This window comes from Chelonoidis abingdonii, chromosome 6 (assembly GCF_003597395.2).
Source record: "Chelonoidis abingdonii isolate Lonesome George chromosome 6, CheloAbing_2.0, whole genome shotgun sequence".
In the NCBI taxonomy this organism is placed as follows: domain Eukaryota; kingdom Metazoa; phylum Chordata; order Testudines; family Testudinidae; genus Chelonoidis; species Chelonoidis abingdonii.
In genome coordinates this window covers 13,190,960-13,204,057 of record NC_133774.1, presented here as the reverse complement: position 1 = coordinate 13,204,057, position 13,098 = coordinate 13,190,960, and the positions used below count along the sequence as shown (strand labels likewise).

The window sequence follows — 13,098 nt, the reverse complement described above, 5'->3', positions numbered from 1 at the left end:
ACGTGCATTTTTATGCTGCCTCTGGTACCGTGTGTGTAGGGTGACCTGATATCCCAAATTTATAAGGTCAGTCCCGATATTCGGGGCTTTGTCCTATATAGGTGCCTATTAGCCCCAACCTCCCTGTCCTGATTTTTTTTACACTTGCTATGTGATCACCGTGTGTGTGTGTTGTGCTTGAAATCCTCTGCCAATCACATTTAATGTCAGTTCCCAAGTCTCGTATTCGATTCTCCAGCCATTACATGCCTGTAACTACTATTGAAGTCAGTGGGAGGTTTCTGGGCATGGAGAGTTCAACCTATGATACTTATGTGCCCCACACCCCCCATTGTGAGGTGCTCAGATACTACAGTGATCGCTGGATGTTTTTCCTCAGAGAGCTGCTCTAGGAAGTATTTTGGGGGCAGTTCTGGAGCCTGTGTTACACAGTTGGTCAGACTAGGTGGTCACTTCTGGCCCTGGAGTCAATGACTCTTCAATGTATGTAGCCCCTCAACACTCCTGTGAAGCGAGGAAGGACTTTTTTCTCTATTTACATGTTCCCCATGGGGAACTGAGGCAACTTCTTAGGGTCCCACAGGAAGCAAGTGGTGGAGCAAGGAATTGAACCCAGGTCTTGGAATGATGCCCTAACCTCTAGGCCATCCTTCCTCTCAGGTTAGGCCAGTTAGGCAGCTGGCATTTTATGGAAACCATTGGAAGGGAGAGGGGGCAAAAAAGCCTACTTGGAACTATTCTCACTATAGTCTTGCCCTGTGGCTTTGTGAAGTATTTCAGCCTCGATCCACCAAAGCAAACTAAAAATGTTCCTTACGCCAGCAGCTCAGGAGTACTTTGAACATGTAATCTGGATTTATGGCCATTCTTGTTTTGTTGACTGACATGACGGAATCTCTGAAGCCTGGCACGTGTGCCCATAAACTGGAGATGTGTGACTCCGAGATTGCTTCGGAATGGTTGCTCTTTATTTTCCAGGGGCTCTCATGACTTTCTAATTGGCAATCGGGAATTTTAGGGCCAATTTTTGTGTTTGACTGTTTCAGGTTGGTTTGTTTTTTTAATTGGAATAGTGCCAGTAGAGATTTTTTTTGTTTTTCCTTAAATTTTTTCAGGGTGGGTGTTGACACCTATGGCTGGGGCACCCTTTACTCAACTACACTGTGGATATTGGTCTTATGTCTGCTGAATTAGAAGCCCTTAAGGTTGTACTTCAAAGTATACGTGCACTTTGCAGAACAGCATATTATTTTTTTTTACAGGCTATTCAGCAGGCACTTTTTGGCATCATGCATCTTGGTGTCATTGCGCTCGAATGTGCAGGAGAAGCAGCATGTTCTAGTGCTTAAAGCAAGGGACCAAATTAGGTCTTTTTGTTTCTGTTCCTGACACTTACTTGTGGTGTGACCTTGGGTAAATCACGTAAATCTTTCTTGTCTCAGTTTCATCATCTAGAAGATGGGTCTAACACCGCCCTCCCTGAGGTGTGACGCTTCAATAGGCATTTTGATCTTTTAGGATTAAATGGCTACAGAAGATGAGATGATCTTTTAATTTTTTAACTCTTTTGACACAAATAGAGCGTTGGCAAAAGGTGCTGAATGGTCAACCCTGGAGACCAAACTCCACTAGTTATGCCCAGGTACAGTCGAGTTGCAAGATGAACTTTCTCAACCCACTAATAGGTTTCAAACCTGACCTAGAAGGACACATCTATGGAATAAGAATTAGTTCAGCCTCCATTGTCCAGTCAGTCCTTGGACCTGGTGCTGAGACTGTCAAAGAAATTGCCAGCTGGTGCCTTTTAGTGATGGGGACACGTGTCCACTGGGAATCATAGAAACGTAGAAATGTAGGTCTGGAAGGAAACTTGAAAGGTCATCTAGTTCAGCCACCTGCATGGAGGCAGGACCAAGTATCATTACACCATCCCTGACAGGTGTTTGTCCAGCCTGTTCTTAGAAACCTCCAGTGATGGGGCTTCCACAACCTCCCTTGGAAACCTAGTCCAGAGCTTCACTACCCTGATAGTTAGAAAGTTTTCCCTAATATCTAACCTAAATCTCCCTTGCTGCAGATTGAACCCATTATTTTTTCTCATATCTTCAGTGGACATGGAGGACAATTGATCACCATCCTTTTTATAACAGCCTTTAACAGATTTCAAGATTCTTGTCAGATCCCCTCGAAGTCGTCTTTTCTCAAGACTAAACATGCTCAGGTTTTTTTGTTTTTGTTTTTAACTTTCCTCATTGGTCACGTTTTCTAAACCTTTTATCATTTTTGTTGATCTCCTCTGGAATATCTCAAATTTGTCCACATCTTTTCTAAAGTGTGGTGCCCGGAATTGGACACAGTACGCCAGCTGAGGCCTCACCAGTGGGGAGTAGAGCAGGACAGTTACCTGCCATGTCTTACATACGACATGACACGCCTGTTATTACACCCCAGAAGGATAGTATCCTTTTTCACAACAGCATCACATTGTTGACTCATAGTCAATTTGTGGAAATGGGGCTGGTCTGGCATGATTTGACAGATCCATTCGGCTATTCTTTATAACCCTGTTATCTCCGGGTGCTTACCAATGGATTTTTCAATAATTTGTCCCAGTATCTTTCCTGTTATGGAAGTTAGGCTGACTGACTGGTAATTCCCCAGGTCCTCTTTGCTTCCCCTTTTAAAGACAGGCACTATATTTGCCCTTCTCCGGGGTGTGTTCCAGAGAAGAGTGACAAAAATGATTAAAAGTCTAGAAAACATGATCTGGGAGAAAAGCTTGGAAAAAATTGGGTTTGTTTAGTCTGAAAAAAAGATGACTGGGAGATAGGATGACCAGATGTGCCGATTTTGAGGTCTTTTTCTTATATAGGCTCCTTTTATCCCCCACCCCGTCCCAATTTTTCACGCTTGCTGTCTGGTCACTCTACTGAGAGGGGACATGATAACGATTTTCAAGTATGTAAAAGATTGTTACAAGGAGGAGGAAGAAAAATTGTTCTTCTTAACCTCTGAGAATAGGACAAGAAGCAACAGTCTTAAATTGCAGCAAGGGAGGTTTAGGTTGGACATTAGGAGAAACTTCCTAACTGTCAGGGTGGTTAAACCCTGGTATAAATTGCCTAGGGCGGTTGTGGAATCTCCCTCATTGGAGACTTTTAAGAGCAGGTTAGACAAACGCCTGTCAGGAATGGTCTAGATCAGTGGTCCCCAACGCGGTGCCCACAGGCACTATGGCACTCACTGGGGGATACGAATGCGCCTGTGTACTGGCCAGAGGATGAGCATCCGCCAAAATGCCGTCGAATTTCGGCCGCATTTCGGCGGCGATGCCTCTGAATGATGCCGCTTGTTGGCGACATTTCGGCGGATGCTCATCCGCCACCACGGTCCTCTGTGGCTCATCATCTGGTGCCCGCCAGACAAAAAAGGTTGGGGACCACTGGTCTAGATAATCCTTAGTCCTGCCAGGGGTGAAAGGGACTGGACTAGATGATCTCTCGAGGCCCCTTCCAGTTCTATGATTCTATGTTGACACTTTAGAGAATATGCTACTATGCCAATGGGAGAGCTTCTCCCATCCTCATAGTTAATCCATCTCCGCAAGAAGCAGTAGCTACCTTGACGGGAGAAACTCTTCCATTGACATAGCGCTGTGTACATAGGGGGTGAGGTCGGTCTAATTGCCTCTCTCAGGGGTGTGGATTTTTCACAGCTCTGAGCAATATAGTTATACTTATATAAATTCATGGTGTAGACCTGTCCCCAGTCTCCTGGGACTACACCCATCCTTGAGGAGTTTTCAAAGATAGTTCAGGGAGCAGGCTCCAGGAAGCCAAGCTCCCAGCAGGAAGCTCTGCACGGAGCTGAGAGTCAGGGCCCTCAGCCCCCCACACCGGTCCTTTTAAGTCAGTGGAAGTGCTCCTGGTGAGGACGTGCACACCGACAGAAGGAGGGTAGTGGATGTGAACCACTGCAGTAAGTCAACGTCTGTTAGGTTGACTTAAGTTTGTAGTGTAGACATGCCCTCATTTACCTTAGGATGAATTTCATCAGGCCCCGCTGACTTGAATACATCTAACGTGGCTAAATATTCTTTAACCTGTTCTTTCCCTAGTTTGGCTTGTGTTCCTTCCCCTTTGTTGTTAATGTTGTGTTAAGTGTCTGGTCACTATTAACCCTTTTGGTGAAGACTGAAGCAAAATAGGCATTAAACACCTCCACTAAACCCCTCCACTTTCTTGCTGAGGTGATCAGTTATTTGCTCTCCTTCCCCACTAGGTAGAGGGCCTACACTTTCCTTCATCTTTCTTTTGCTCCTATTGTGTTTATAGAACCTCTTCTTATTGCCTTTTCTGTCCCTTGTAGGTATAACTCCTTTTGTGCCTTAGCCTTTGGGATTTTTTTCCTACTTGCTTGTGCTGGTCTTCTGTACCCCTCCTTAGCAATTTGTCTATGCTTCCACTTTTTGTAGGATTCTTTTTTGATTTTTCAGGTCATTAAAGAGCTCCTGATGGTGCCATATTAGCCTCTTACTATTCTTCCTCTCTTTCCTTTTCATCAGAATAGTTTGCAGTTGTGCCTTTAATGTTGTTTTTCTTGAGGAACTGCAAGCGCTCTTGAACTCTTTTTTCCTGTATATTTTCTTCCCATGGGACCCATGTTACCAATTCCTGCTTGTTGGTTAGAGTCCAGTCTAAAATGGCAGTCCCCCGGTTGCATCCTCCACCTTCTGGAACAGAAAGTGTTCCCCAATACAGTCCCCCAAGATGTTGGAATGGAAATCCGAGATCCATTTCACATAGGCCACAGAATGATGGTCAGATAGTAACAGCTTTCTTTCACTACCAACCCAATCTGCAGTCAAACTTGATGACCTAGAGGCAGAAAGTGTTACTCTGTGTACCGAAGGATAACAGAGTTGTTCTTGGTGTTGGGTCAGTATTTCTCCTCATTCTCCAATTCATCAGCCCTGCCTGGCCGCTGTAATAAGATAGACTTTTTGCAGGTCTATATCATATACAGCATTGTTCCAATTAACTAGTGTGAGTCATTCTGCTTCAACTCCCCCTCTTCCTTATATTTACTATCACAGCTGCAGCAGGTTTTCATTGTACTGTCCTTTCGGGGGAAGATTATTGCAGAAATGAGTCTGAAGACAAATCTGATACTTAGCCCTCTGTACACATAGTTCTTCATGAACACCTTGATCACTGTGTGGTACCCATCAGACTGGGGTTTCCTGATGGTTTTAGACTTCGCTTTCGAGAGGATATTAAAGATGACAGGTATTGTAAGGCCACAGCTTTGGCAGGCATTAGGATAAATATAAATAGCTGCCTTTATTTTCAGTGGATCTTTACATCTTTAATACATGTAGGGCATGTGTATTGATTTCATAGCAACTGTAAATGTCCATTTGGGCTTAGAATAAGGTGACCAAACACTATTTCTGTGGTCTAGCCATGGGTTCGAATTCTGTTTTCCTCCAGAGAGAAGAGGCTAGTGTAATATCTCAGAAGTGCCACGTAGCCTCTGGGGCATGCCATATTTAACAGCTGACTTGGTGGGTAAAAACTCCAAGACTAAGGTCCTGCTTCAGATGTTGTTTTTAAAACTTTTTTTTTTTTTTAATTCCAAAGATCCGTTACAGACCTTGATCCATGGAAAACTCCCACTGGAGCTTTAAGGCCAAATTTTCCATCCACTTAACAGAGGTAGCCTTTATAAATTTCACCAGGGTAATCCCAAATACAGGAGGAGCTGTCCTTAGAGCTTCAAAGGAGGCAGAGTCTGAACACAGGTCTGGGAGCCAGAAACTCACAAGTAGCATTGGGTGATTTTTGTTTGTTTTGACAGATCGTTTTTTCACTGAAAAATGCATTTTGGGGGGGTCCGTTGGGTAAACAGCGACAATATAATCTTAGCTGCTGCTCTTTTGGACTAACCATGTGCAGCCTGTCTGTAGCAGCTGACCGGAAACCTGGGAGGTGAAAGGGTGAAATTCACAATACTTCATTTCCATTTTTGGCCAAACCTCAGCTATTAGCCCTCTGGTGGTTCAGACCTGGTAGAGTGGGTAACAGTCCCTTTCGCAGCCCCTTAGATCAGGTCAGGACTCAGCTCAACACCGCATGGCAGTACGAGGCAGTGCAGGTTGTGTGTAGTTCGTTTGAGAGCCAGATTTCATTCTAGCACCATCTCCTTCCAGCCATTACCCTTCTAGCAAGCACCACACAGACTCTGTGTGGCATGTGAGTTTCTTCTAACCTCCTCTCTTTCCACAACAGGGCAACTATAGAAGAAAAATATGGCAAAGAGCTCATTAACCTGACGAAGAAGAAGCCCTGTGGGCAGACAGAGTTGAAGTAAGTTTAGATCCTTGTGTGTGTTCTCATTCCTATTTGTGTTCAAAACAAAAGCTACCTTGACTTGGAACGCTGATGGAGGGGGCTGTAATGTCGAATCCAAAAAAGGGAGTGCAAGTCAGAAGGAGGCTGAAATTAGTATTGATCTGACTGGAAAAAGACTGGCTAAAATCAGATTCTTGCATATGAGACACATGCCCATAGTTAGAATTCTCTGATGTTAGCATTCCAGTAAACCAACTTCCTGTTATCAGAAATTAGCACTATTTAAAGGAAGTCAGCACTTGCTGTTGTGGTCTAGTGTAGAGGACTGGGAATCGTGAGAGCTGGGTTCTCTTCCTGACTTCATGCATGGCCTTGGGCAAGTCCCTTCACTTCCGTAAGCTGCAGTGTGTGGCTGTGTGTGAAAGGCTGTATTCTCGACTTGCTTGCATCTTCCTGCACCTAGGCTTTGTATAGAATGGAAATTCTATCAGGAGGGAGGGATAGCTCAGTGGTTTGAGCATTGGCCTGCTAAACCCAGGGTTGTGAGTTCAATCTTTGAGGGGGCCATTTAGGGAACTGGGGTAAAAATCTGTCTGGGAATTGGTCCTGCTTTGAGCAGGGAGTTGGACTATGTGACCTTCTGAGGTCCCTTCCAACCCTAATCTTCTATGGTTCTAAGATCTCCTCTACATTTCATCACTGAAATTCACTGTCCAAAAGATTCCAATTTCATGGGACCCATTTCAACATGTGTATGTTAGGAGTGGTGAAGGGGTGTTTAGTAGGTTCAACCTATGCTCTGAAGGATGCTGCAAACGCAAGAGAACATAGAACTAGCTTTCTTTATGTTAATTCCACTGCCTTTTGTGCTCCAGCTTTCCTCTTAGGGTACCCAAGGACTACACTGCGAATGAAGGTGTAGTTCTGTCTCAGGCAGGCATATCTGTGCTAGCCGGGTAACAGTGGATGTGTCTCCATAGCCTGTGGCAGTGAGCCTCCCAGCCCTGATCTGCACACTTGGGCTTGCACGAGCACTATAAAAATAGCTGCACTCTGAAGTCACGGCCTGAACTGGAGCTCACACTTAGAAGCCTCCTCTCTGCCCCTGCCAGCACTTTAGGCTTCTGAGTCTGAGCCACAACCTCTACCAGCTACATTCAGGGCCATAGTGAAAGCCCACGTCTGCAGACCAGGGCTGGGTGGCTTGGTGCTGTGGGCAGTGTAAAGATACTCCGGGTCAGTGCAGACTTGGTTGCATGGGCTTCAGTACAGGCTAGCAACCCAAATGCTTACCCAGGGTCCCCTATGGGTGGCTAGCCCATGCTGAATTCTGTGCCACCAGGTCTACACTGCTACTGTGACCTGTGCTGGCTAGATTACAGCCCACCCTTGCTACAGTCACAGAAAAGGAAGTGGAATGAAAGCAAACAAGTTAGTTTTATGTTCTTTGGAGTTTGTCTTGTCCGTCAGAGCACCTCAGCTCCCCATCTGTAAAATGGGGATCATCTCTCTTTCTTTGCCTGTCTTGTCTATCTAGACAGTCCTCGACCTAAACACAGAAAGAGGCTGTGTTTATGTACGGTGCCTAAGCCACTGGCACCCAATCTTGGGTGGAGCCTCTAGATCCTACTATAATACCAACAAATATTAATGATGATGATAACATAAGCATGGGTTAAACTGCCCTGGGTGTGACAGGAATGTCATCTCGAACTGCCCAGTTGGTTGGCATAGTAGTGATGTTAATAGTGTCTCCTGTCCCCACCATCTGTGCTGCTGCTGTATAGGGGAATGAAGTCTTGTCCTTGAATGACGGAATGGTGAAAAGCCCAAATCTCTGTTTGAGCCTGACTCTCTGCGTGCGTGTGTGCATGTGTGTGTACGTACATGTACAACCCATTAGTGTACATGAACTTGAAAGATTGACTGAGTGGGTGTGAGCAGCATATGAAAAAGATCAACTCTTGCCAGGTTAGAGCGAAGGGGGAATCTTGCCCCTGTCAGCGAAGCCATCATTACATGCCATGGGGAATCTGACAGTTCTATCACCTACCCTGTAACTCTGTGCCTGTGTTTTTCAGCACCCTGAAGAGAGCTCTTGAAGTTTTTAAGCAACGTAAGTAACGGCTTAACATCGTTCTTTGTATTTGTCAAGAAATCCGGCTGCATTGGCGACTGTGGACGACAGTTTGAAAAAAGTATATGCAAAAGTCTGCAAACTGTACAGTCATTTGCCTCAGAAATAGACTGTAAAATCAGGGATACAGTGAGCTATTCCCTTTTGACATTTGTTTGTTTTCGTCTCCTTAGCAGTTACATCCACTCCATACCTTCTAGGAGCGTAGTGCCATTATAGAATGCACAGCGCTGTTACCTTCAGAGCATTTTACAAACCTTAACCAATGAAGCCTCACAAAGACGCCCTGTGGGCAGATCAGAGAGGGAAGTGTAATCTCTGGTTCACAAACTGGGGAGCTATTGCAGAGAGAGATGAAGTGACTTGCTTAAAACCCCCCTCAGTTGGAAGCATTGTTAGTCATAGAGCTCCCCTCCCCCCCCCAAAAATGTAATTTGCTTTATGCTTACTGGGTCCCTGAGAAGCTAAACATCTAAATAGATCCGATGAAGTCCTGTGGAGAAGAGCAGGGATGTGACCGAAAGGACACTGACTTGCTGAGCAGTGTGTTTTAGCACACACCCTGTTTTGAGCTTTTGATTTGTCTAATGTCTTTGATGGAAGTGCAGGGATTCTAAAAAGGGATTTGGAGGAGACGGATTGGTGCTATATTCAAAGTGCCTCCTCTTCTGCATTCTGTTCAGCTTCATATCTCCTCCTGGTTGGCTGTATTTACATTTGTGGCTGTGCTCGGTTGTTCCATCGTGGCCCAAATATTTCGTATCTTTCTCCAGCCTGCACCTAACCCCTTATCATCCTGTACGTAACAGCTCATTGTATTGCTTCATCTGGTGGTGGAAAGAGAGAACTTGCTTACTGTTGTGGTTAATTTTTAACACTGGAGAAATAACTGATCTAATATGAGAAGAAGAGCTTCGCATAAGTGCCAAAGCTGGTCTCGCTCACCAACAGAAGCTGACCCAGTGAAAGATATTACCTCACCCACCTTGTCTCTCTTCTAGCCTTGTGGGTCCCAGGACACAACAACGCAGCATGATCTGACAGGAAACTTCTTTCACGTATCAAAGAGACTAGTTAGACTACAGCAAAGAGCTGATTAGAAATTTTCTGATGAAACCAAAGTTTAGTTGGAAAATAACAATACAGCAGACTGAAGTGTTTAACCAACCCTATTACAAGTTAGATGAAACTTTCATAGGGACACAGGGAGCTTTCTATGGGAAACCTGCCTGCTTTCCTGGTGGGCACTGGGAAGCCCTTGTTCCAGGGTCCACAGCTCTGGGACAATCTTACCACGCAGACTGTTCGGGACGGGGAGTCAACAACTCAAGAGTCTGGGCTCCAGCTACCACTCTGGGGCAGCCCCACCATGTCAGGCCTTCCAGGTCCCTGCTTGGAGCCAGGAATATGAAAACTCTTGGTGCTGTGGGTCTAGCAGCAGTGTAGTTCCCAGCTCCACAGCAAGGAGCCCAGAAGCCCTAGAGCCCTAGCTCTAGGTGAGGCTCATCAGGGCTTCTAGGCTTTCCGCTGCACACCTGGGAGCCTGCAATTCCTGGAACCAGCTTCCAGTGTCTGTGGCTCTGGGGCAGATGACCTGGGCTTGAATAGCAGGGGTGTATCCAAAAGGCCCCATTTTGTATCCAAAAGGCCCCATTTCGGTGTTTCCCAGATGCAGGTTTTTGTGGTTTGTCAGTTAGCAAAATATATCGGTAAATTCCAAATCAGAGAGAAACCAAATTCCCAAATACCAAAACTTTTTGTGAGCTGAAACCCGAAGTTTTGGCCAGCTCTCATGCTGTATACTTTTAAGTTATTTTTCTTGTGTGTGTCCAATGGGCCTGATTGGCCTTCCACTTAACAATCATATAAAATCAGGGGTAACTCCCTCTACTTCAGTGATGTTACACCAGAGAGAAAAATGGAATGACAGGTTGGAGAATTGAACAGTGAAGTTGAATCTGCAGGAAGGTTTTTGGTGTACTTTATGCTGCTCTGTTCTAAGCACATTCCAACCACTACTGGAGAGCTAGGAAGTCTCTTTCTAGAGACAAACTTGTCTCTTAAAAACAGTTGAGGTTAATTCGAAGTAACTGGCCTGATAGAGCCACTAATGCAGCCTTGGGGTCCTAACATGCATTTTAAAACTGTCTGGCACCAGGTGGACAGTGCAGTTATTTTTGTGATAACCGTTTCTTTCCCGGCAGATGCTCTGAAAGGGAGGAAGCTGGTGGCGCAAGAATAGCAGTGCTGGCATTTCAACACTCACAGCATTGTTAGACGTGAGAGAGGCTGGAAAGAATGTGACAACACAATAGTGTTGCCGGAAATCTGTGGTGCTCTAGGAACAGCACGCTTGTCACTACTCTGCACATTGCAGGCGCTCGGTGTGTCATGGCTAGAACTGCAATCAAGCTGGGGTCTGTTAGAGCAGGGCAGGGAAAGGCAATTCCGTTTTGTGGGAGATTTTTGATATTTTGAAACTTGCTTCTGAGTCAGAATGAAACCAAAACAGAAATTTTGAAATTTGCTGCCAAATGGAATGGAGTCCTAGGTTCCAGGCAGCCTGCCAGGCGGGCTGCAGACCCTGGAGGCCGAGCTCTCCGGCCGCCCACCAGCTGGGTTGCAGAGGAGCCAGATGGGGAAGCTGGCAGGAAACCAGACAGGTTTCTGTCATAACATTGTTGAAATCGAACCGTGTCTGTGAAACATTTAGATAAATCTTCAAATTCTGACGAAAAAAATGTTTTTTCAGCCTCCTCCCTGACCAGCTCTCCTGCCCATGACTAGGAACCTGCCAAATTCACGGTCTATTTTGATCAATTTCACCGCTGGAGGGTTTTAAAATTGGTCAGTCTCACGTTTTCAGATGTTTACATCTGAAATTTCATGGTGTTGTAATGGTGGGTTCCTGACCGAAAAGGAGGTTATGGAGGGGGGTCACAAAGCTTTTGTAGGGGGGGTCACAGGATTGCCACCCTCACTTCTGTGCTACTTCCAGAGCTGGGCTCAGAACGTATAGCCACAGAGCTCCCTGCAGCCAGGGGAGGTACCCAGAGGTGGGTCTGATCTCCCCCCGAGAGCGGCCATGCGGGGGAAGAGGAAATCCCATCTCTTTCCAGGCCGGCGGAGGAGTAGCTGGAGCAGCTGAACAGTAGGAGCCCCTCCAATAGCTAAATTTCATGGGGGAAGTCTGATTTCACGATCCGTGACGTGTTTTTCACGGCTATGAATTTGGTAGGGCCCTACCTATGACACACAGATGCACAATGCTGATTGCATCCAATAGAGGGCAGTGATACGCACACACCCGAGCCGGCTCATTGTAATGTCTTCGTAGAGGCTAGTGCTGCTGTCATGTAGCATGCTGGTTGAAAAATCTAGGGGGGCAGCAATTCACTTGAAAACAATGACATCAAGTTATGTCAGTTAAAACCCAGCCTTTGTGGTACACCCCAGGCTGCTTTGTTCATCAGCCTAAAGCAGTGATATAGGGACCTCAGTGGGCCAGGAGCCAAATTACTGATCAACATTACCCAAAAGAGCCACAGTCATGTGAATTCACTGTTTCGTTTACTATAGCACTATTCATATTTAAACAGCACGACAGGGAAATATTTAGTTTATATATAGATAGTTAATCTCACAGCAAATAAATTGATAACATAGTGCAAGTTAATAACTTAATTAGTTTAATGACATACTAAAAGCATCCTGAATGATTAAGAATTAAATGACACAGTGATTTAATATTGTGGGTTGCAAAGAGCCTCAGGAGGCACATTAAAGAGCCGCTCCCGAGGCGCAGCTTGAGTCTTACCCTAACTTCCCACACAACTCTGCCAGCGCGCCTGGATCCTGACCTGTTGCGCCCCCGACTCTTCCAGTCCTGGAAGCCTTGTACAGAAGCTGTCAATTGTTGGAGTTCTGGGTGTAGTTCTATATAGTGCCCTGTGGGACAAAACAAAGCTTTCATCTGTAAGCCAGGTGACCTCTAACCCCAGGCAAGGCCAATACCTAGTCACAGGGATCCATAATAAAATGAAACCAATCTTGAGTCTTTTCTTTTCTGATTCAGGGTCCATCAGTGGGAGCTGTGGGTGCTCAAAGCTTCTGAAAATCAGGTGCTAGGTGTTTCAAATTGGGCCCTTCCAAATCCATGGACACCGCTCAAAAGGGCTAGTGTTCACTGCAGCTTGAGGTATATCTCAAGTGTTGCCCCCAACTGGACTCTTGTTCATATACAAAAATCTCTAGCTGAGTTAGATGGTGCCATTTAGCTGGCCTGTGAGAGGGCATGGGGTGAAGCTTGAGTAATGTAGTGGGGGCACCACTCCTGGCTACAGCTCAATTTTTGGCATAGCTTATCACTCTGCTAGTGCTGTTGCTCTGCACTGTTAATCAGATCTTGAGTGTTGTTTCACAGTGTGTGACTGCTCTTGCTTGAGCTAGGCTAACTTGAGAGGAGTAACTCAAGTTAACTGTTGTTATCTAAATCTAAATCTAGTCCTTCACCTGTTTCTGTGCCTTAGCTTATCGATCTGTAAAGTGGGCACAATAGGCTGACCTACCTTATAGGGATGTTTTTAGGGTTTGATGTCTATGAAGCAT

At 45.5% G+C, this 13,098-nt stretch overlaps 1 protein-coding gene across 1 annotated transcript in view; it reads left to right on the top strand.

The window, feature by feature from the left end:
• Nucleotides 1–13,098, top strand: part of PSTPIP2 (proline-serine-threonine phosphatase interacting protein 2) — a 58,608-nt gene that overhangs the window by 31,225 nt on the left and 14,285 nt on the right. Inside the window, exons 3-4 of the mRNA XM_032768973.2 lie at nt 6,291–6,368; nt 8,435–8,469. Coding sequence (XP_032624864.1) covers nt 6,291–6,368; nt 8,435–8,469 — 113 coding nt within the window. The remainder of the gene's footprint in view (nt 1–6,290; nt 6,369–8,434; nt 8,470–13,098) is intronic.